Source organism: Myotis daubentonii, chromosome 15, assembly GCF_963259705.1.
Source record: "Myotis daubentonii chromosome 15, mMyoDau2.1, whole genome shotgun sequence".
Lineage (NCBI taxonomy): Eukaryota > Metazoa > Chordata > Mammalia > Chiroptera > Vespertilionidae > Myotis > Myotis daubentonii.
The window spans coordinates 46,590,473-46,614,569 of NC_081854.1; the positions used below are offsets into that span (position 1 = coordinate 46,590,473).

Here is a 24,097-nt window from a genome sequence, read left to right on the forward strand (position 1 = left end):
ACACACACACACACACACACACACACACACACTCCCAAAGCCTGCTCAGATCTCCCCATCAGGGCTCTTTGCCTTATAGTATAAGACCAATAATGACCAACATTTGTTATCCCCGTGGGCCAGGTTCTGTACTAGATTCTTCTCATTTTACCATTGAATCCTGATAGCAACCTTATGAAATAAATATCATTGTTATCCCATTTTAAAGATGAAGACACTGAGGCTCAGAGAGAGTATGTAACATGTTTAAGATGACAGCTGGGCCCTAACCGGTTTGGCTTAGTGGATAGAGCGTCAGCCTGCGGACTGAAAGGTCCTGGGTTCGATTCATGTCAAGGGCATGTACCTTGGTTGCGGGCACATCCCCAGTAGGGGGTGTGCAGGAGGCAGCTGGTCGATGTTTCTCTCTCATCGATGTTTCTAACTCTCTATCCCTCTCCCTTCCTCTCCGTAAAAAATCAATAAAATATATTTTTTTAAAAAAAGATGACAGCTGGGACTGTTAACTGCTAGGCCTTATCACTGCCATCTGTAAACAACTTGAGTGCAAAGCTTGCATCACTCTTTTCTTCCCACTTTCCCCAAGCCTAACAGAAAAAGTGACTCTATTTGTAACCTTGGCAGTGTGTCAAGTCCTTCAGATCTTTAGAGACAGAAAGTGGGTTAGTGATTACCTAGGGCTGAGCCAGGGATAAGGAGTAACTTTTGGGAATGATGAAAATGTTCTAAACTTAGATTGTGGTGTTGCACAACTCGATATATTAAAAACCTCTGAATGGGTGAATTTTAAGGTTTGCATGTTATATCTTAGTAAAGATAGATGTATTGTTTAATGTTCTTTATTAATTTTAGAGAGAGGGGAAAGGAGAAGGAGAGAGAGAGAGAGAGAGAGAGAGAGAGAGAGAGAGAGAGAGACCAATGTGAGAAACATCACTCAGTTGCCTCCTGCATACATCCCAACCAGGAATGGAACCTGCAACCTGGGTATGTGACCCAGAATCAAACCGGGACCTTTTGGTGCACAGAACAACACTGAACCAACTGAGCCACACTGACCAGAGCAAGATAGATGTAATTTTTAAAAGTCCTTCAGACACAATTCCCCTTTAAGGAAGTTGAATCTGGAACTGCTGTTACCAGGAATGTCTCTCCCTAGATGTTTCTGGAGCCCACACTACCCGATTTGCATCAAAAACACTCACAGTAGCCAGCTCCCTTGAGATTGCCCTCCCACCCACCATGTGCAGAGCACTGCTGTTCATTTGTCCTGCACCTGCCTTCACGTTTTCAAGGAAGGCTCATCGGTCGTGTGGAGGCTGCATCCTTGGACACCATGGCACCTGACCTCTGGGGCCTCTTCTGCTGGCCTTCACCATTTTGTGGACTCCCAGTTCTGTGACCCTGTGCCCATAGTGATCTTGGACTGCCGCTGCAGGCCCCTGAAAGGGGACAATACTGGGAAGGTACAGGAGAGGAGGGAGGGAAGGCCTGAAGGCCTAACAGTCCTTCCCAGGATCCCCCTCCAATCTCTAGCCCAGAAGCCCTGGGGCAGGCAGCTGGAAGTTGCCATTTCCCTCACTAAATGTCCTTGTTGTCACCCCATGCCCCTAGACCCCCCAGACACATGGACACGGGACACCCATCCACCTGAGGGACGTTTAATGTAGCTTCGGTTCAAGGTATAAAACACAGGGCAGGTGCTAACCCCAGGAAAGTCACCTGCCACCCTGTCAGCCCCCAGAGCAGTGGAGCAGTGGCCCTGGCTCCATTCCTGTTTGGGAAATGTCAAAGTAGTCAGTGTCTCCCTTCCTTAGAAAACCAGAGCCAAGGACCTGAAAGGTCCAGAGTTGGACACAGAGCAGCAGAGCCTCAGAGTGACCCTGGCTAAACAGCAGCCCTAACCTGAAGCCTGGCCCAGCTCCGTGGCCTTAGTCCTGGAAAAGGAGGAGCTATCACCCCAATAACTGGCAGCAAACGGAAGGAGATAAAGCAAGAAGTGAAGACAGATTCCCAATGCCCTAAAAAAAATTGGTTATAGGTAGCTGATGTAACAGGGCAGCAAAGCCCGAGGTTGAGACCTGCTCCACCTCCAACCCAAGCCCTCTGAGGACCAGCCCCTTGAGGAACCTCATTGCCACTGTCCTTGAGCTGGTGCTAAGGAGGGGATGGAGGGCAGGAATGGCCAGTGTCCACTGAGGAATGATGCCCTTGCACTGGGGGCAGGAAACTGCCTAAAGTGCCCCCAGAAAGACCCTCCCGGGAAGGGACATCAGCAATCCAAGACTCTGGGCCCAGTCCCTAGCTCTGGACTGGGTCTTGAGCCAGGGTTAGGGTCTCACCAAAAGGGGAGGTGGCAGGCGTTAGAAGCAGCAGTGGTGGTGAAAAGGGCCCCTTTAAGGACCAGCCCAGGAGACCCTTCTGACCTGCCCTTAAGGAGCCCAGTTGCTACTTCAGTCCAGGCCCCTCTAAATGTCAGGCTGAGTGGGCTCCTCTGCCCTTTGTGCGGAGACTTCCCACAGGGACTCCAGCCTCCTGCTCCCCCTCGAGTCCCTGGGCTACAGCCGGCCTCCTCTGTTGAACTGGATGCACCAGTGAGAGCTGGCAGTGCCTGGGCTAAGATGGGATTGGTCCTCATGTTGCATGAGGGGCTGCAGCTCCTGTTGCCGGGGGATGTCAGCGCTGCTCTCACTGCGAGAGCGGCCAGCCTTGGCCAGGCTCGGGGGAAAGGCGAAGCTAGGGCGCGGGTCAAGAGGGGCCTGGGGCTCTTCAGCAGCCAGCGGGCAGGGAGGCAGACGCGTCACAGTTGGGGCCTGGGTGCAGGACGGGGATGCCAGGCTCTCCAATGATGAGATGCTCTGGTTCCAGCCCTTCTGCATGTCCACGGGCACAATCTTGGTGGTTTCCGAGGATACGTAGACCACCAGGTCCCCCTGCCCACTCTTCCAGGGTAGCTCCTTCTCTGCACAGGTTGGAGACGGGGGGATGATACGTGGACTCGGACACACCTCAAGGCTCCCTGGGAACAGAGAATACACACACACTCGGTACCAACACAATGGAATTCTCAACTCTACATTTTCATCAATAAATTCATTCCACCAACCGAAGGACTTGTATACATGTATATAAGCCAAACCAATGGACATGGACAACAGGGGGATGGGAGCATGAGTGTGCGGTGCGGGGGGGGGGGGGAGGTTGGGGGTTAATGGGGGGGATGAGGACACATTTGTAATACCTTAACTAATGATAAAAAAATAAATAAAATAAAAATAAATTCATTCCACAGTTGCCATATTACGTCCACTTGTGTGATCATTTGATGAATGCCTTGCTGAAGGGAAGCTCCACAGCTGGTTTTTACTCTTCACTGTATCCCCAGCACCTAGCACAGGGCTGAGCACATAGTAGTTGCTCAAAAAATACCCTTTGAAAAATGAAAGTAACTAAAGCAAGAGAAAGCATGAGCCAGGCAGGAAAAAAGCCCCATCAGTAATCAGCTCTCACCCGACTAGCAGTCTCCTGCCAAGCCCCATCCCAAGGTGAGATGGCAGCGAGGGTGAGGAAGATCTCAGGGCTCCAGCCACAGGCTTTGCTGCTGGGAGCCCTGTCTGAGCACCCACCACAGCCCTCTGGTGGGACAGAGCCCAGGAGTGTGAGCTCATACAAACCTAATAGCAGACTAAAGCCGTGCCAGAGCACAGAGGACATGAGCTGAAAATCCCAGAATGCTGGCAGCCAGGATGGAAGGCTCAGCCCCTGTAGGACAGGGAGTCTGAGGTTCTGAAAGAGGAAACCTGGGAAAGAGAAGCTCTCTGGCCGATGTCAAGTACAATGCCCTGCAGATCAATATGTGTCTGCTCATTGGTAAAGTCCTGAGCAGCCCAATAAACTAGACTAGATTGAGTATATTACAAAATGTACTGATGCTGTGATTGAAATTAAAACTGCCTCCCTGGAGAGACCTGAAATAGTAAACTTTAACAACCATAGTGAAATTAAAACAACAAAAAGGCAGTGTTCACCTTTGGACACTAGGGAACTAACTCATGGTCTGAAAACTGATAAACAAAAGGGAACAAATCAAGCATTTATCCATCCTTTCCTGTATGAACTATATCACAAAGTAACTAAGTAATTGATGAGAGGAAGTTGCTTAATAATACAGACCCCCCAAAAAAATAAATGTAGCATATCACCATTGTGCAACCCCCAGTGAAATGTTGGAGCTGGTCGTGATCATCCGTGGCTGCTAAGACCAGTCGATGAAAAGCTGACGGGGAACTTGATAATGGAGGGTTCAGGGTAACAGCATCTGAACCCAGTGGTCAATGTTCACTTCACAAAAAGACTACTGGACGGTATGTTCCTGATGTGTTGCAATAGGAAGTACACCAATACCACCTATAAAATATTTTTACCAAAAATTTAAAACTGAAATCTGATCTAGATGTAATTACCAGTTTAGAGGAAATATAAGATAGCTGAGAAAATGAGACAGAGTCTAGACTCTAGATACACAAAGTTAGAGAAGTTGCGGGAGAACATATAGGAAGAAGGGGTCAAAGGGTGGCCAGGAACCACTCATTGAATGAAATAATTCCTTTTGTTTTTAAAGATTTTTACCAATAAAAATAAGTAAAGGAAATATAAGGGACAGTGAAAGATACTAAATGACACTTTGGGGATGCAATTAGCAAAATCCCGACAAGGAAAGACTATGGAACAAAATAACCAGATTATTTCAATAAATACTTTGCAAGGGGGGAAAAGGTAGGTGGCAGAGTTTGGGGGAACCTATAAAAACTTGACACCCTGACCTGTTGGCCCAGATCCTTCTCTGTTGTGGGGGCTGGCCTGTGCATTGCTGGATGTTTAGCACCACCCCTGGCCTCTGCCCACTCAATGCAAGTACACCCCTCCAGTTATCACAACCCAAAATCTCTCCAGACATTGCCAAATGTCTTCTAAAGGCAAAAACCCCTCCACCACCACCCCCCTTGAGAACCATTGCTAAACGTTAAAAAAGGCTTTTCGACTAAATGCAGTATGTGGGCCTTGTCTGGATTTTTATTTGAAGAAATCTGTAAAAAAACAAATATTAAGACAATCAGGGAATTTTGAACATTGACTGGATATTTGACAACCACGATTTAAAATTTGATCATTGTATTATGGTTGTATCTTTAAAGAAGAATCCTCATCTTTTAGAGATATATGCTCGAGTGTTTATTGACGAAGTGATATGATATTGGAGATTTGCTTCAAAAGAACCCATTGAGCCCATCCAGTATGGCTCAATGGTTGAACGTCAACCCATGAACCAGGAGGTCATAGTTCAATTCCTGGTCAGGGCACATGCCCGGGTTGCAGGCTTGATCCCCAGTGTGGGGCATGCAGGAGACAGCCGATCAATGATTCTCTCTCATCATTGATGTTTCTATCTCTCTCCCCCTCTCCCTTCCTCTCTATGAAATCAATTAAAAATACATATATATTTTTTAAAAGAATCCAGTGAATAATGATGATATAGATGAAATAAGATTGGTTAGAAGTAGGTAATTCTTAAAGCTGGGTAACAGATCAATGGGAGTTCATTTCACCATTTTATCTAATGTGTATTTTGAAATTTTCTATAATAAAAATTTTTTTAAAGACACTTGAGGGTGCTTGAGCCAACTGGCAGTGATATTTATGAGTGGGTTAGTTCTCCACATACGGAAACAAGAAAATAGTGTTTTTTAGCCACAATAATCCCATTTCTATGAATTCAGGCTCCTACCTCCAGAAAGGCTGCCACCCTCAACAGGGGCTCTACCTGAGGGCAGGTGTGCTGAGTATGGGTCACAACAGAGCCAGATATTAGCTTCTCACCTCATGTTCCTCCCCAGACTATAAAGGGAGGCAGCCTGGCAGTGAAAAGGCTGTGGGCTTTGGAGTCAAATTCTGGACCTACTGTGGGATACTGGACAAGTCCCAAGTTCTGGTTCTCTGAGCTGTGTCCCCATCTTGGTCGTTGTGAGGGTTGAATCAAATCATGTCCGTCAGGTGTCTGATATAAAGGCGATGCTCAGTAAATGCTGGTTGGTGAATAAATGAGTGAATGGGGAAAGGGAGTTGTCTGGGGTAGAGACCGTGAGTGAAAAGGGAGAGGCCAACTGCACAGCTCAGCTTGCTCCAGAGGAGAGAGAAGCAGGGAGGATGCCCTTACCTGAGACCTTGCCCTCTTGCAGAACCTCACTGGTGGCCCGAGCCACAAAGATGATCCCCTCGTCATCCTTCTCCGTCTCAGAACTGTCGCTCTCCTCCTCCTCCTCCTCAGACTCCACAGTTAAGATCACAGCAGCTGGAGAGGGACAAGAGCTGAGTCGGGATGGCCAGCCCAGCACCTGCCTCTTGGTACTGCACAAGCCAGTTCCTTCTCCACCCAAGCAGAGCCCACAGCTGGCAGAGGCACCTGCTTCTCCTCTGGCTGCTTCAGCACTGGTCTAGGGGTGGGTGCTTGCAAGGAAGGGAAGTGGAGCTACAGATCCCAAGGAGGCAAACTGGGCAAGCAGAGTCCTCAGAGGAAGCCATCAGGGAAGTCACACTTTCTAGCTTTCCCATCTTCTCCTCTCGGCCCCAGATCCCATCAATTGAAAACATGAGCATTTGGAGAGCTAGAAGGCCCATCATTGTTCAGCTCATCCTGGTTTTGCAGATGGGACACTGGGCCCCAGGGTCCCCCACCCTTCAAGGCTCAGACCAAGCTCTCCCCTTCTCCATGACACCTTTTCCAAGTCCTCAGGGCCTGTAATCGTGGTTAGCTATCAGATACCCCCTGTCATGAGTCCTATGTAATGAAAGCCTAATATGCTAAGTGTCCGACCGTTCATTCAACCATTCGACCAGTCACTATGATGCGCACTGACCACCTGGGGGGCAGATGCTCCGACTGGTAGGTTAGCTTGCTGCTGGGGTCTGGCCGATCAGGACTGGGCGAGACAGGCCAGACATGCTCTGGAGCCCTTCCGAGGTCCCTTCCTGGCGGACCAACCTCCCGCAGTCCCTCCCTAGCCTGCTGGCCGAGATTGGCCTGATCAGGACTGGGAGAGACTGCCCTGTTTGCCCCAATCACCCCGATCGGGGACTGGGCAAGCCGGGGCTGGACATGCCCTGGAGCCCTCCCACAGTCCTTCCCTGGCCCTGATCATGCACCAGTGGGGTCCCTTGGCCTGGCCTGCACCCTCTTGGAATCTGGGACCCCTCGGGGAATGTCAGAGCCGGTTTTAGACTGATCCCCGCAGGCCAGGCCGAGGGACCCCACCAGTGCACGAATCCCGTGCACCAGGCTTCTAGTAGTCTAATAACTGCTTTGAACACATCCAGCTTTAAAATCAAGTGTGCCCATCTCGTGCCTGAAGGGAAGCACCCCAGCTCTGGCACTGAATACAGCACAGAGTAGATCCTCTGGGATTCTGGCTGATGGGTCCCTGCCCTTTCCCTACCCCTCCCATCCTTCGCCTCCCTCTCCCCCAACTCCCTGCTTGCCTGTGTCCCGAAAGCCCAGGTCTCCAGGAGATTTCCCATTTGTAGCTGCAGTGTTAGCCACACCATTCTTCTAAGAAGCAAGAAAAAAAAACCCTAAGCCTCTGGTCCTGGCTCCAGCCCCAACCCTGTTGTCTTCCTGACATAGCAGGGGATGGAATCTGTGTCAATCCCAGTGGTTCCACCATCCCTGGGCCCCCCAGGCACATGTGGAGTCTGAGTAACCCATACCCCAGTCTGGGCTGAATTAGGGGCTTATGGAGTTGCCCCCTCCAAGGAATCTGCCTTTCTCCTGCTCATTTCATTTCTGGTAGGAAGTCCTGCTGCCTCCCAGCAGGTGACTGCATGGCCAAGGGGTTGATCTCCCTCTGAAGGCCTCACCTTGCCATTTGGGGGCTCCAGGAAGATGCAAAAGGGATCCCAGACTGCTTCTGCCACTAAGTCCCTGAGTGTTATCCAACTAAGGGTCTCCCTGGGCTGGACTCCAACACTTATGGGGCTCAAAACTGCATGCCGTCAGTCTCCAGCCCCAAACAGAGGTCCCAGCACGTGCCTTCTTGCAGCCAGCCTTGCGGGGTCGTGGCTTGCTCTTGGCGAAGCAGATGTTGTGCTTGGTGGACTTGAAGGACTCCAGCCGCCGCTTCATGTTCTGCTGGAAGACCTCCTTGTCCTGCCGCTCCTGCGCGTCGTCCAGGATGAAGTGGCGGCTGCAGCTGGCTTTGTACTGGCAATGACAGCCCCACCCTGCCATGAGGCTGGGTGCCTTGGCCTCCCACAGGAATCCCAGGCCACAGCCCCATGGTCACCAGAGGCCCTGCCAGCCCGGTTTTTCAAGACCAAAACAAAAAAATATAATAGGAATCCAGCCAGTCTGTATCTTCAGTTCACTGGGGGAAAACTTTCCTTTACCCCAGAACCTATTCCCCCAAATCTGGTTTCCCCTCTCCATTACTGCCCTTCCCCAATTCTCTCTGATTTAAAGTGACCAGAAGCAGGGGGTTCCCATGAGACCATGGGGGACACTTCTTGCTTTGCACCTCCAGTTATGAACCTGTCCACTTGCCTGGCTCACACGCCCCCTTCTGGCTACACAGGATTCTCTCTCCAGGTGGAACTCTCCAGCTGGCCATTTCTACAACCTTCTCCGTGATACCTCAGGCAGCACTTTGAACTCCCATATCTCTCTCTCCTGACACCCCGAACCCTCTCAGTCCAACAACCACCTGTGCCCAGTTCAGGACTAATCCCATCAACTGCTCCTTCCAACTCCTTCTCATAAAAACCCACTACACACTCGCCTCAGACTGCCCCCAACTCTGCCCTTGGCTCTGGCAGTCTTTTCATTCTCTAGTGGTAATCTCCCAAGTACTTCCACCATGTTCCAGATCATCTTGCCTTGCCTCCCAGTCTGTCCCCTTTCCTATACCTCACATTTCCTGCTTCCCTGAACCAATTCTAAGAGCTCCCGGCAAGTCTCCCATCTGCCCTCCTCTACATACTCACCCAGAGGTGCCCCTCTCTCCGGGTAAAGGGAGGGGTCCTTGCTCTCCCACCCAGCCACCGCTTTGCTCAGCTCACTCCTTGCTGCCTCCATCAGTTCCCTGCTCCTATTTCTCCCCTCCTGCTTCTTCAATCCCTCCCTCACCACTGCCCCCTTACCTCCTTGAAAAAAACTTTTCCATTGACTCCACTGCCTCCCACTTGCTGCCAAGACTTTTGTACTTTGATTGACACTTTCCCTCATACCCATTATTCCCTTAAATACCAGAAATACAACTTCAGGGTCTGCAACTCCCCAGTGCTACCTTCTACCTGGTCACTAGTGCCATGGCCCCTAGTTAAGCGCTGGCCTGACCTCTGTGCAGCATCCAGTCCCACTTCTGCCCCAGGCGTCCAGGACACCAGCTGCTGCTCCAAGGGTTCCTTCTCTCTCCTCCTTTGCTGCCCCCCCCCCTTTTTTCCTCCATGTGCATTCCTAACAGTGTTGTCCTTGGCCTTCCTATGTCCCTTCTAAATACTCTCCCCAGCAAACGTATCCATTCCTTCAGCTTCAGTTAGGCCAGGGAAAGAGATCTGTGGTTAACAGCAGCCATCAGACTAGCTGCATTTGAATCACCAGGGGGAGGTATTAAACACAGAGATTCTTGCCTGGCCAGTATGGCTCAGTGATTAAGGTTCGACCTATGAACCAGGAAGTCATGGTTCGATTCCTGGTCAGGGCACATGCCCAGGTTGTGAGCTCAATCCCCAGTAGGGGTACGCAAGAGGCAGCCAATCAATGATTTTCATCACTGATGTTTCTATTTCTCTCTCCCTTCCTCTCTAAAATTAATTATATATATATATATTTTTTTTTAAATTTAAACACACAGCTTCTTCATTGCATTTCATACTACAGAATCAGAATCTGCAGGAGGTGAAGTCAGGAATGTGTATTCCAGCAAGCTCCCCAGGGGATTCTGATGTAGCCAGGTGAGGAAACCTGTGATAAAGACTGCTTCCAAATCTATCTGCAGCCCTTATCTCTCTCTTAAACTATAATCTTGCATTTTTAACTGCATACTAGACACTCCTGTCTCTCCTTGATGATATTTCTGTGGAGAACATGAGGAATTATGTATTATGTTATGGTATAACTAAGCGGATTCAAAACTGGTTGAGTAACCATACCCCAAAAATGCTTGGTCCATGTCAGTTTGGAGGAAAGTCTTTAGTAGGATGCCACAGGGCTCTGTCCTCAGCTCTATCCTGTTCAACATTTTTATGTTGACTTGGATGAATACAGGGTTAACAGGCTTAGCAAATTTTCATAAGATGTGAATCTGAGCGGATATTTGGTGGCAGACATGGGGTCCAAACGATGGAATGGTGGGCTAAATCAAATAAGATGACATTTAACAGGGATAAGCACAAACTTACTCCAGTTTCTTTTTTTAAATTACGCAAGAACAGGTTGGACAGACCCCACTGACCAATCTTACACACACACACATCCATAGACAACCAATCATTATGTACATCCTGATGTGATAGGTAAGAAACACATAGCATACTTATTGAATGTTCCTGGAATATGACACCTCTAGACTTAACTACCAGGAAGCATAGAGAAGGGAGAAACAAATTAAAAACCACCACTGAAATATAATCAGCAAAATCTGTAAAATGGAAAATTCTCTGAGACAAAGTATCTAGTTTCTTCAATCAATAAATAACAAGGGGATAAAAGGAAGAAGAAGGAAATATTATAGATTTTTTTTTAAAATAAAGAGACAAATTTACCAAATGTAATGTGTGGACTTTATTTGGATCCTGATTTAAACAAACCATCTGGAAAAAGTTATTCAGGAACACTGGATATTTGATGTGAGAAGGAATTATTGTTAACTATTATAAGTGATAATGGTAGTATGTTATGTGTTTTTTAAGAGTTCTTGCACCTAGATACATACTGAAATATTTAGAGATGATTATGATATGATATGATATGATATGATATGATATGATATGATGGAATTTGCTTTGCGACAAAGTGTGGGTGGGGTGTGGTGGTCCAGAATATAAGATTAAATAATGAAGACACTGGGGGACAGGGGAGGCTAGGGGACTGTCTAGGGCGGGGGGATAAAATGGATACATATGTAATACCCTTTGTAATACTTTAAGCAATAAAAAAAAAAAAGATTAAATAATGCATTGATAATTACTGGATCTGGGTGATAGATAAATGAGTGATTTTATTCTCTCTAGTTTTGTGGATGAATGAAATTTTCCATTAGAAAAAAGTAAACAAGACCAGCAGGCATGTCTCAGTGTTGAGCATTGGCCTATGAACCCAGAGGTCATGGTTCGATTCCCGGTCAAAGCTTGATCCCCAGTAGATAAGGGTATGCAAGAGGCAGCCAATCAATGATTCTCTCTCATTATTGATGTTTCCATGTCTCTCCCTCTCCCTTCCTTTCTAAAATATATATATATAATTTTTTAAAAGTAAACAAAATAAATTAGATGAGATAGGGTTAAACACCCACTGAAGAAGACACTGGGGTTTGTCTGATTGTAAGGACAATATGGGGCTGCAGGGTGGTGAGCCAAAGCTGGAGGGATTCTGGGCTACAAGAAAAGAATGGCAAGTTCTAGAACTAGAAGGGTAAGAGAGGCCCCATGCCCTGCCACAGCTAATGGCAGCTAGAATTGCACCTTCCATTGTGGGCCTGTTTCTATGACCAGAGAAGACACAGCAGGAAGAAGAAATGCTGGCCTCAGGGCAGAAGGCCTGTGGAAGGGAACTGCCTTGAAACCTTTTGAAAACACATTCTGCAGCGCTGCGGGGAGTTAAATCAGGACCAGGGGGAGCAAGTTAAAAGGAGGCCAATCCTGTCTCAATGGTAGAAACAGCCTTGACTGTTAAAACTGCCTGAAATGGTAACAGCTGGCTTCCCATTTCAGGAAAGTTCAAGGTAATGGCTTGCTGCCCCCTTCTGGGGCTGTGACAGGTTCCCTCCAGGACGAGGACGGGCCTTTCTAGCCCCCAAACTTCACAACCTGCACCGGACTAACTCACATTACCTAAAATGGATGTCTGCCTTCCCCGTGCTAAGCTGGTCCTGCAGGCTTTTTCAGCACTCCTGCTTCTGTCTGTGCCTGACCCCAGCAAGCCCTCTGTTCTCGATCTCCTTTTCTCCCCTCCAGGGCCAATCACCCAGTCTTATGCTCCTCTCCCTCCCACCACCCAGCTCTGTTGCACTCCAGCCTCCTGGCTAACTCACTCAGCCTCTCAACTGGCTCACACAGCCTTTCAACTCACCCCCTCCTATGTGATCTGCATTCTGCTACCAGAGAAGACATCTTTAAGCAGTGCTTGTATCAGACCAACCCTTACGCAAAAAAAGAAAAGCTGAAAGTTATTACTGACAAGATGAAGCCCCCACTCCTCAATTGGGCATCTATAACTCCCCACAGCTGGTGCCAACCATCTCTTGAGCCTGCGACCATGGCCTCCTCAGATCACCCTCACCCCCTCAGAACTCTTACTCCCCGGCTGCTCTCACCCTTCGGCGCGGCTTGTAGAGGCTTCCACAGAGCAGATGGTGCATCACAGCATCCTCACGGTCCCGGCCACTACGTACTGTGTCAATCACCTGCAGATCCAGACACGCTCCACTGCCACTCTCCCTCCTGCAAGAGGCAGGGCACACACAGGCTGGGGAAGGGCCCGGAGGCACAGACCAGGGGGCGGGCAGAAGCTGAGGTGCTCACAGACTTTCCCAGAGGTGGTTCAGAGCGCGAGCCCAATGGAGAGGAGCTTGAGGAAGGGGAAACAGGCTCCAGGACTTACAGCAGGTTGGTGACAGAGGTCTCTGCCACAGAATGTCGGCTGGGCATAGCGGGCAGCGTGAGCCCGGTGGAGGATAAGACGTGGCCTCCCTGGAGGGACCAAGAGAAAGGTCAGATGGCAATCAGATTGAACGTGTCAGAGGGTAACAACAACAAAAAAATAGCAATAGTTAACACATTCTGTCCTTTTGATGCTCAAGGTTCAACTTCTCCTAATGAATCCTCAAAACTCTGTGGCACAGGCACTCTTGTTCCACTTTCTTACAGTTGAGGAAGCTGAGGCTCAGAGAGTGTAAGTGACTTACCCAAGGTCCCAAGCCTAGTGATAAGCACTGAACCACATTGGAGATGAGATAGGGTCGAACTGTCAACCAGAGTTTAGCTGATTCCCACCTTTCTCTGCTGTCGGCCAGACTCGGAATGTCAGCATCAGGCCAGGCTGGTTCCTGCAGCGGCCACTCCACAAGACCATTGAGTCTGCTAGGAGTGCCTGACTTCCTGCTCAGGGCCTGTCTGCTGTCAGTCACGTCTTCCCACCTTGCCCTCCTGGCCACCTGCTCACCCACCACAGGTTGCAGACCCACCTGGTCCACGAAGCTGATGGCATCCCGGATGTTGAGTCTGTAGTATACATCCCAGATCTGGTCCCGGATGCGGTAGGCTGACCGCCGCATCAGCAGCTGACTCAGGTACTTCTTGTCAAACTGCTCCCACCTACAGAGGATGCCAGGCCCGGCCCTGAGTGCCATTCCCATGGCCCGGCCAGCTGGCCCTTCCTCAAATGGGGCAGGGGCACTACCAGTGCTGGCCTGGCTCTCTTCGTATGGGCCTCAGTCAGGAAAAATCATGAAGCTAGTCATTGCTCTTATGGAAGTTATTGTGCTATGGGAAAGCCTGCCACTAACTGAAGTTAGTACAAATAACTGTGAAACTGCAACCGTGACAAGAACTACAAAGAATAATTACTGAGAGTGATAGGGATTTGTCCTAGCAGGGAGGCCAGGGACAGCCTCCCCAAGGACTTGATGGCTGTGGTGAGATCTGAAGGATGAGCAGAGATTAAGCAGGTGAAAGGGAGGCGAGGAAATGTTCTAGCAGAGAGAACTGCATGTGTAAATGTCCCAGTGGCCAGGGTGGGAGAAGCATGGTGGGTCCTGAGGTTCTGAACCAGGATCCATGTAATTAACAGGCAGATGGTCAAAGAACAGAACAGAGCACAATGAGGTGAAATCCAGCCGGTGCCAGACCATGCAGAGCCAGGCAGGCCTCACTGGGGAGCCTTGTCTTATCCTGAGAGTACTGGGATGCCACTGAAGGGGTTCAGGCAGAGGTCACGCAGCCTGAGCCCGCTGTGTCCCTTCTCAGGAGGGTGGCACATCCCCCATGCTGCCCTGGCTGGTGGGGCTGCTGCTGCTGAAGGAGCCTCGGGGCAGCTCCCTCACCTGTCCCTCCAGTAGTGATAGCCATGGTGCCCCACAACGTCCTCCACTGCAGCCAGAATGTGGTCAAAAGTCTAGAAGGGGGGTGGGTAGGGGGACTGGATCAGGACTCTGCCCAAAATAGGAAAAGGGAGAGAGGGACAGGTGGAGGGATGGGGTTCTGGTACCCACGTGTTCATGCAGCTCCTGGTTCAGGGTAGGTTTGTGATGCTCACTCCTCTTCACTTTCAGCCACTTGACCAGTGGCTTGATGGTCAGGCCCTACAGACAGGCAGCAGGTGAGCCCTGCCCTACCTAGTTCCCTGATGTGTTTCCCTCCCCATAATTAGGCTTCAGCTTCTGTATCCTGACCTCAATGCATTCAAGGTCTGGGAAGGAAGGCCCTTGTACCCCACCCCCAACAGGAAGAAGAGCCCCTATCCCAAAGGCTCCAAGCCTCCCCCAGGACCTGCCACGCCCTCTCCCAACCAATCTTGTGGGCTCTCCCACCTGCACGATGACTGTGAAGAAGACCACCACAATAGTAGTGGCCACAAAGTAGTCCTTGGCAGGGACCTTGGTCTTGTCCAGTAGGATGACGAGAGCGAAGGCCACAGCCCCCCGCAGGCCCCCATAGGACATCACCACCTGGTCAATCTTGTCCAGAGGGACTAGTCGGAACTGATTCAGCACCCACGTCTGCAGGACTACACCTACAGCAGGAGGGAGGCCAGTAGGAGCAGGGGATTGGGAGTGGAGCGCACGGGCAGTGGATGGCACCAGGTATCTGGGCTGAGGTCTGACAGGGGCTGGGCGGGGATAGCAACAAGGGAAGGCTTAGGAATTGACAAGGACGTGGACTCAGATTGGGAGATGAGCTGGGGCAGGGGCAGGAAGGAGAGTGGGAAAGCAATACCGAGGGCTCGGAAGAACAGGATGAAGAAGAGAGTGCCCAGCACCAGCCCGGAGTCCCAGGCCCACTTAGAAGAGTCCACAGCTGAGATGCCAAGCAGCATGAAGATGACCGTCTCGGCGCAGCTGGCTAGAGTCTTCATTGTGTATTTGACAGTTGTGCGTGACTTATGGGAGATGTTGGCCTCCACATACTTCTTACAGCCCAGGCCACACATAGTCACCCTGGGAGAAGAATGGAGAGACAAGGCAAGTGAGAAGGGGTCGCAGGAGGCACAGTTCTGGGGTCTGAACATGCTACAGGAGAGGGTGTGGCCCATCACAGGACGTCACACTCTCCCGGCCAGGAGGCATGGAGACCGTCCAAGAATAGCTAGAGGTGGTCCTAGGATAAGGGTTCACATCTCCAGGCTTCCTGCTCAGTGCCTCTTGCAGGGATAGGTAGGAGAAACATGCTCTGAATAGCACACTTTCTGAGGCACCTTTGGGACTGCTGTGGCCACCCCAGCCAGTGGCACCAGGCCTTGAAGCCAATTCCACCTTAGGCCACACCCCAAAGAGCACTTCAGGCAAGGAAGATTGGGTTCTGGGGTCCCCAGGGAAGTTCTGGAGGCAGATCCTGGAACATTACCTGAGGTTTATTGTCTCCCAAGGGGAGTTTGAGGCTCCCACTACCACAAGGGCTGAGGGGAACCGATGGACCCCTCAGGGCCCCGCATCTGTCCATATAAGGGTCAACCATCTCCAGTGCCCCCTCCCACCTGCCTGCCTGCAGGTTCCCCAGGACTCACGCAAGAATGGCGGAGAGGGAGGCCATTTCAGCAGTGAGGTAGGCTGCATAGGCGAGGAGGAAGACCAGCAGTGGCTCGATGATGCGGACCCGCTTGGTGAAGCGTGTGGTCAGGGCCAGGAGGAAGGCAAAGACTAAGCCCACGGCTGCCCCGCCCAGACTGACCACAAACAGGGAGGCTGGGGGAGGAGTGGGTTGTCAGCATGACCCCTGGACCAAACCTGGGCTGACAAGACTTCTGCCTGGCAGGGAGTGGAGGAGGATGCCCACTGCACCCCCGGGGAGCAGGATCCCAAGAAAGACCCTCCTTCTTAGGTTCTCAGGGCCCATTTCTCCTTAAAGGAGGGAAGGGAATGAGGTGGCCTGAAAAACCTCCTCTGCCCTGATGCAGTGGGGACAGGAATGCAGCAACCCAGGGGAGGCAGACCGGCAGTGCTAGCTGAAAGTGGGGAGATACTGACCGACTCCCTTCAAGTAGTCAGTGGCCTGCACGTTGGCAGACCCCATCTCCACAAAGGAGTTGCAGACCTTGTACAGCACCTGAATGAGAAAAGGAGAGTCAGGAATGAGGGGAAGGCAGGAACTGGGACTGCTGGGAGGAGGTGAGCGCTAAGACTGTATGTCTTCCCCAGGGGACCTGTGGTGGGGGGAGGGTCTGAGCCTGCTCATACACCCAACTAGTCAGAGCCGGAGGCCCTGGGATCAGGAATGGCGGCCAGCTGAGCACTCTCACCACGGTGACTGCATCATTGAGCAGGGACTCGCCAAAGACGATGATAAAGAGAGTCTCGTTGACATGCACCTCCTCAAAGACAGCCAGCACAGCCACGGGGTCCACTGCTGAGATGAGGCTCCCGAACAGCAGGAAGTCCAGCAAGCCTGCCTGCACTCTAGGGGCTTTCAAGGGACAGATGAGGGACAGTAATTGGTGATGTACTGAGTCTCCTACTGCATTCCCTGTGACAAGCCCACACTCCACCCCGTGTTCAAACAAGGACACCCAGAGAGGACCTGGGCTGATAGCTAACCAAGAGACGTAAGCCGAAGGCCTGGTTTTGCCACTCACCGGCTCTGTGATGCTGGCTGGCACTGTCATTGTCACATGACCTCTTAGCCATGCCTCCTCCTGTGCCTACCTCACAAGACTGCTGCAAAAATCAACCTAAGAGACGGCTAAGAAAGCTCTATGTAACCTGAAAAGCTGAAGTGGCACTGATAATAAACACTGCAGCAGCAGTAATCATAACCACCAGCAGGTGGAAACTGGCTGCTGGCTGGCTTTATTAGGGAGAACAAAAGAGCGTGTTTTCTCCCACACCTGTGGTTCTCAGACGAAGAGATGTGACCCTCCCAGTTCTCAGCAGGAGGGAGAGAGGCTATCCATCTATGAGGGCTGAATATAGTATGAAAGGCACCACAGGTGAGACTTGAACATGTCAAGTCTCTGTGAGCCTGTTTCCTCATGTATCTATTGGGAATAATAACAGTATTTTCCCCACAAAGTTCTTCATTCAGCCAGTGCCTAATGCATTAAAAGTACCCTATTATTAAGATTACTATTAATATCATGGTCTCATGTCCTCCCTTTCTTACAGCTCAGGGAGTTCACTGACCCATTAGGAAAACCAGGTTGGAGTCCTCAAGTGAAAATTGCAAACTTTTCCTTGCACCTTGGAAGAAGGCTGAATTACCAACATTCAGAGTTGAATGAATTGGGGCGGGAGGGGGGTGCTGCAGGAAATGAGAAAGAAGGGAGAGGAAGAAGGGAGCAGGTCACCACAGCCTGAACGCAAAGAGCCTCATTAAAATGGACCTCTCCTGCTAATCTTAGACCTGATATCAAATAAGTTTAAGGGCCTCCATTTCTTCATCCATTAAATGGGATAAATTATACCTCAACAGGGCTGCTATAATGAGTCCGTGGGATAAGTACAGAGAACACCCAGTGTAGTATCTTGCATTTTGTGAATGTATACTATGTATTTATTAAAAATAATAACATGAGTCAGGATGGTAAGCCCTCAAAGGAATGGTGAACTGTGCCTCCGGGGAACAGGGCTGGCAAGTGGCAGAATGGTAACAGGGTAGGAGGCAGCAGAGTGGTGACACAGGCTTCCTATCCACGGCAGCCCACACACAGCTGGGAGTCAGGTCCCTGATTATCTGTCATGTTGTAGGAGCCCAGATTCAACTGGCAAAGACCTAAATGAAGGCTTGAGGGCCCATCTGGAGCAATGCCTTACACTCCAGGTGGGAGGGACCCAAGATGGAGCTCTCCAGGATGGCTCCTGCCAACATGGGCTCTCCAAAGCTGGAGGAGAAAAGAGCTGGGTGATGAGTCTGGCAAAGCCTCCCTCTGCCAGCTCAGGTCTTAAGAGTCACTCACCCACAAGTCCAGCCTGCTGCAGGCCCCAGAGGGCAGCACCTGTTGTGAAGGCATTCCAGAGTGTGCCCACCACGGCATAGGTGAGGATGGCACCTAAGTTGTCAAAGAGCAGCCGGCTAGGCATGAAATAGCCTGAGTCTAGCACGATAGGAGGCAGAAGGAAAAGGAAGAAGGTGCCTGGCTCCAGCTGGTACTCAGCTTTCTTGGCCACAGCCAAGACAATGCCTCCAAGCACCAGTCCCAGTAAAATCAGCAGGCAGCTCTCAGGGACCACGGACGTCACCTTCCGAGACAAGTGAAACACTGCAATGCAAGAAGAGGGCCAGAAGTTTCAGCTCACAGAACAGACAGACAGACAGACACACACACACACACACACACACACATACTGGCCTATAACCTCCCAGTCTTAGAAGGTTATCCAAGGTGAGGACCCCTGACCCTGGGACCAAGGAAGGAGAAAAGAAATGCAGGTTAGATCTCCAACCTTCCAGGCTACAAAGTTGTCTATTTCTTGGTGCTCCTACCATGGTAACCTAGACCCGTGGTCGGCAAACTGCGGCTCACGAGCCACATGCGGCTTTTTGGCCCCTTGAGTGTGGCTCTTCCTAAGCCTTAGGAGTACCCTAATTAAGTTAATAACAATGTACCTACCTATATAGTTTAAGTTTAAAAATTTGGCTCTCAAAGGAAATACACAAAGCTTGTTATTGACTCTTTTTTATGAGTACATGTCACATTTTATCATTTAAAAATGTCAACAATAAATATATTTCCATAGAATAAAAATTATTCAGCACCCATAAAAAAAAATAAAAAAAAATAAAAATTTGGCTCTCAAAAGAAATTTCAATCACCAAACCGGTTTGGCTCAGTGGATGGAGCGTCGGCCTGCAGACTGAAAGGTCCCAGGTTCGATTCCGGTCAAGGGCATGTGCCTTGGTTGCGGGCACATCCCCAGTGGGGAGTGTGCAGGAGGCAGCTGGTCGATGTTTCTCTCTCATCGATGTTTCTAACTCTCTATCCCTCTCCCTTCCTCTCTGTAAAAATCAATAAAATATATTTAAAAAAAAAAAAAGAAAGAAATTTCAATCGTTGTACTATTGATATTTGGCTCTGTTGACTAATGAGTTTGCCGACCACTGACCTAGACCATTGCTTGATTTTTCCATTTCCAGAATTCCCCCTCCTCGCCACTTCATTTTCAGGGGACCTCACCTTTCTCTGATTTCCCTTATTCATCATCATTATTTGAACCTCAGCAAATGCTACTCAATATACTTTTATGTATAACATAGGTGTAAAAATCAGGGCCTCGCCCTGACCAGTTTGGCTCAGTGGCTAGGGCGTCGGCCTGTGGACTGAAGAGTCCCAGTTGGATTCCGGTCAAGGGCATGTACCTTGGTTGCGGGCACATCCCCAGTAGGGGGTGTGCAGGAGGCAGCTGATCGATGTTTCTCTCTCATGGATGTTTCCAACTCTCTATCCCTCTCCCTTCCTTTCTGTAAAAAATCAATAAAATATATTTCTTTTTAAAAATCAGGGCCTCTGGAGCCACGCTGCTTGGGTCCAAAGCCTGGCTCCTGTATTTACTAGGTCTGTGACTTTGGTGGAGCAAATAACTTCACTTCTATGACTTTCAGTTTCCTCAAGAATAAAATGGGAATAAAAACAGTAATGATCTCACAGAACTGTTGTGAGTTTTAAATATGACAATTTACTATATTCATTATAGTAAGCACTCAATAAATGTTACCTATTATTACATTACTGTGTCCTGTCTCCCTAACTAGACCATAATGAATATTATACCTCCTAGGAGCACTATGCTAGTCCAATGTGCTTTTCATTAAAAGGCTCACCAAGGACTCAGCAGTTTAAAAAGTATTGGGTTTAACAATCAGAAGATCTCCAATTCCTCTGTCTCTATCACTTCCTAATTGTGTGATCTCAAGCATATTATTTATCTGAACTTCAATTTCTTCTCCTATAATATGGGGGAAATACCCATTACACAGGGTGAGGATAAAATGATATAGTGGGAACGTGCCTAGTAGGATGTTGGATAAACAGCTGGTTCTCCAATGTTAATTAAATATGACTCTGACCCAGCCGGGTGTAGCTCAGCGGTTGAGCATCACCCCAGGAACCAAGAGGTCACGGGTTCGATTCCCAGTCAGGGCATATGCCCAGGTTTCGGGCACGATCCCCAGTGGGGGGCGTGCAGGAGGCAGCCAATCAATGATTCTCTCTCATCATTGATGTTTCTATCTCTCTCTCCCTCTCCCTTCCTCTCTGAAATCAATAAAAATATATTAAAAAATAAAAAATAAATATGACTCTGGGACAAAATAATAACAGATCTGTCTCTAGGGAAAGAGAAGGTGGTATGAAATGGGAGTCAAGAATGGGGTTTGCTGAGAAGTTCCACTCCTACCTTTGCCTCTAAAATAAGTTCTCTCGGCTTTCTGTTGGTCCCTGAGGCCATGAGTGAACACCTCTCCCCATGCAATCCCTTGGTGGTGGGTAGTGGGGTAGGCCTCCATGTTAGCCTGTGTGAGATTCAATGCCAGGACAGTGCCCTTGGGGAGCCCCTCCCCCAAAGGACCTAGGGCAGTGTCTGGCACATAGTGGGATCTACATAAAGATTGTTGAGCCTGGCCGGTGTGGCTCAGCTGTTGAACTTCAACCCAGGAACCAAGAGGTCACTGGTTCAATTCTGGTCAGGGCACATGCAAGCTCAACCCCCAGTAGCGGGCGTGCAGGAGGCAACTGATGGATGATGTTCCTCTCTCATTGATGTTTCTATCTCTCTATCCCTCTCTCTTCCTCTCTTTACAAAAAAACAACAACAATAAAGCATATTTTTAAAAAAGATTTGTTGAATAAAAGGGGCGGAGGGGATCTCCTAGCAATGAAGCTGGAGGGCGGTATCCCAGAACATTCTGCCTATCTTTCTCCTCCTTGCTTTTTTTTTTTTTTTCACTGATGCAATGGAGGCTCTCTTCTCCTACCTCCAGAGGAGGTGTCATCCAATCTAGGAAAAGCACTATGATTTATGGGGGAAACTACAGTCATTGCCATAAGCCTAAGTAAGACTGGAACTCTCCTACAGCTCACAAACTTCTCAGCAAACCCCATTCTTGGCTCCCAAACCTGAGGCTCCTCTCACCTTGCTGCCAGGCCCTAAGCTAAGTTCCGTCATAGATGTCCCACAGACTACCTTTGGTTCCCCCCTCTCTTCTCCTCTAGGAACCCCATTCCATTCTCATCTCCAGAGCATGCATCAACCCCAGCAAGTCAATACCTATCACCAAAGCCTGTTCTCCGACGGCATTTAAGGCCCCATTTTCCATTATCAATGGGCTGCCGCAGCAGAGTGGAGAGTTCCTCAGTTCCTGCTCAGCCTCCCTCCTCTCAGCAATGTCCCTGGGGGAGGAGGGGGCAAATTCTAGTCTATGTGATTCCTACATGTACTGGTGAGATTGGAGTACAGACTGTGCCAGCATAGATGGGGAGCGAGTAGCAACACAGCTATAATTAGTCACCCCCACAGCACAGTCTGAACAACAGGGAAAGGGAGGAGGGTCTCTGGTGGGAGGAGGGACCACTGGCTGCTCCGAAGCCGGGAGGAGGGGACAGGGGCTAGGAAAAGCTGCACTATTCAAGGAAAGGATTCCGAAGCATAACCTTCAATGTTGTGTAGACTGAAGGAGGTCGGGTGTAGGGAAGCATCTAGTGCTGGCAGCACACAGTCAGGCCCAATAAATGGAAGTTTCTTATGCCCTGAAGTGGGAAGAGACTGCAGACCTGAACTGGAAGGGCTGGGGAGGGGTCCCACAGCTAGGCACAAGGAGACATCTTGCGGGGACTAGAGGGAAAGTGACAGTTTAGATTCCCGAAAGAGTGGGACACTTGGACCTGGTCTCCAGGGACCAGGATGCCTGGGTTTCCCCCAAGAACACCATCCCCTCAATGTCCCCTCACGTCCTCACCACTGCCAGCGGTTTCTGGGTGGCTGGGGACTGGTGGAGCGCTTACTGCAAGGGAAAGAGGGGCGCAGAGAGGGCAAAGGAGTCCAGGGATGGGGACGTAGCGAGCTAGGGCAACCCCGGGAAAAGGCAAATCCTCAGAGCTCCCACGCGAGGAGGGAAATCCTCCAGAGGCAACGCAGGAACTCCGTGAGAGCCCGGATCGTGGAATCGCGACCCCAGCCCCAGCCCCGTGCAAGAAGCCGGCCCGGATTTGGGAACTAGGGGCCGGGGGCGGGTCCGCTGCCGGCCGGCACCCGGACCTACGCACTCACCGATTTTGGCCAGGCTGGCCACCAGGATCCACAGGGCGACCAGGTAGGGGGCCTCCACTTCGTGCCACTGCCAGCGGAAGAGCACCAGCCCTGGGAGAGGCTCGCCCGGAGACCCTGGCTCCTGGGTGGGTTCTTCAGTCGCGGCCGCCCCCGCCAGGGGCAGCCCGAGCAGCGGCAGCGCGGCGCGCAGCATCCTGCCGCCTGCCTAGTCGCCCTCCCGGCGCCGCGCTGCCGCCGCCGCCGCCTACCGGCCGCCCCCGCGTCACAGGCACGTGGGACGCGCTCCCCCCAATCCCGGTCTGCTCTCTGAGTTCCTGTCCCGGGCGTCCCGTCCGTACTCAGGCTCCCCGGCTCCTCCCGTCTAAACCAGCCTCAGCTCTGGAAAGGCTCCAGTGCAGCCCTCCCCCGGGTCCCGCAATCCGCCTACCCGACACCTTCCCGGCTCGGATTCGCGCTGTGAGCGACCACAGCGCTCCGAGTCACCTGCGCGTTCCACCCACGGCGGGTGGGAGCCCGCCGCTGGAGGGCCAGGGGTCTGCCAGGGGGGCGAGAACCAGACAAAAGGGGCGCGTCTCCAAGGCGAGTGCCACCCGGCGGCGAGCAGCTGGCCCCCTGGTACCGAGGCCGCGGCCCCCGCGTAGCCGCGTGCGAACCGCCGGGGGCAGCGAGCCGCCGCCCTCCGCGCCGCCTGGGACCCCCCTCGGTCCCCAGCCCCGACCAGAGCTGCGCACGCGCACTGGGCGCTCCCAGGAAGCCGTGATGAGCAGCGCTGTCCCCAACGTCCCCAGAAAACCCCAGGCTCCTTCCAGGCTGAGGAGGAGGCCACCATTCCTCGTCATTTCCTTCGAACTATAGGGAACCCTTCTCACCTTTTCCATAAAACAAGAGGACACATCTTCTTCCCCGAAACTATGGAAAACAGACTACCAATTCCCCGCAAACTAAGAGGGCTCCACCCAACTTTCCCCCCAAAATCTGAAGGGCATTGGGCTTCTCTCGTCCCAAACTGAGGAGGGCCGTCTCCACTTCTCATTCAAGCTGAGGGGCACCCATCCCCCTTCTTCCCCAAAACTGAGGGGAACATGTTCTACCTTCCTCCTCAAACTGTGTCATCCCACCCTTTCCCCACAACTGAGGAGCACCGCTCCCTCTTCTCCCCGCAACTAAAGGAAAATGATCCCACCGCTTCCTTCAAAATGAGTGGAATTTATTTTCTCTTCTTGCTCCAAACGGAAAGAGTCAGGACCACCTCATCCCTAAACCGAGGGAGACCAGGCGAGCCACTATCTGAGGAAATTTCCTCCCCACCGGCCCTCGCAATCCCTCCAAGGAGCGCAGCCTCACTGCTCCGCGCCCCGACAAGCCTTCCGGCCCCCGGCGCGCTCTCGAGGGCGGGGCGCGAGCTCGGGCTTTCCCGCCCG

General features: G+C 50.9%; 1 protein-coding gene across 4 annotated transcripts; it reads right to left on the reverse strand.

The window, feature by feature from the left end:
• Positions 1 to 1,642: 1,642 nt before the first annotated feature.
• On the reverse strand, positions 1,643 to 24,092 carry SLC9A5 (solute carrier family 9 member A5). 4 transcript variants are annotated; one of them, XM_059667781.1, is made up of 16 exons: positions 22,677 to 24,092; positions 18,371 to 18,673; positions 16,718 to 16,881; positions 16,446 to 16,524; positions 15,986 to 16,028; positions 15,199 to 15,419; positions 14,793 to 14,995; positions 14,475 to 14,564; positions 14,307 to 14,377; positions 13,449 to 13,578; positions 12,866 to 12,954; positions 12,579 to 12,705; positions 8,081 to 8,251; positions 7,531 to 7,600; positions 6,212 to 6,346; positions 1,643 to 3,016 (listed from the first exon to the last, which is right to left on the reverse strand). In XM_059667781.1, the coding sequence occupies exons 1-16, from the start codon at positions 22,867 to 22,869 to the stop codon at positions 2,556 to 2,558; spliced, it is 2,550 nt and encodes an 849-aa protein (XP_059523764.1). In that variant the 5' UTR covers positions 22,870 to 24,092; the 3' UTR covers positions 1,643 to 2,555. The 4 variants fall into 4 exon arrangements, with proteins under 4 accessions (XP_059523764.1, XP_059523763.1, XP_059523762.1 ...); XM_059667780.1 differs by having other exon boundaries at positions 7,531 to 7,597; positions 15,986 to 16,163; XM_059667779.1 differs by having other exon boundaries at positions 15,986 to 16,163.
• Between the last annotated feature and the right edge of the window lie 5 nt (positions 24,093 to 24,097).

Excerpts from the sequence above, each read along its gene's own strand:
- SLC9A5 (XM_059667779.1), bottom strand. The coding sequence starts at position 22,869 with ATGCTGCGCGCCGCGCTGCCGCTGCTCGGGCTGCCCCTGGCGGGGGCG. Across the intron at positions 16,882-18,370 it reads GCAGCAGGCTGGACTTGTGG|CCCCTAGAGTGCAGGCAGGC; the intron begins GTGAGTGACTCT and ends GTCCCTTGAAAG. Across the intron at positions 7,601-8,080 it reads GCAAGGCTGGCTGCAAGAAG|AAGAATGGTGTGGCTAACAC; the intron begins GCACGTGCTGGG and ends CTTGCTTCTTAG.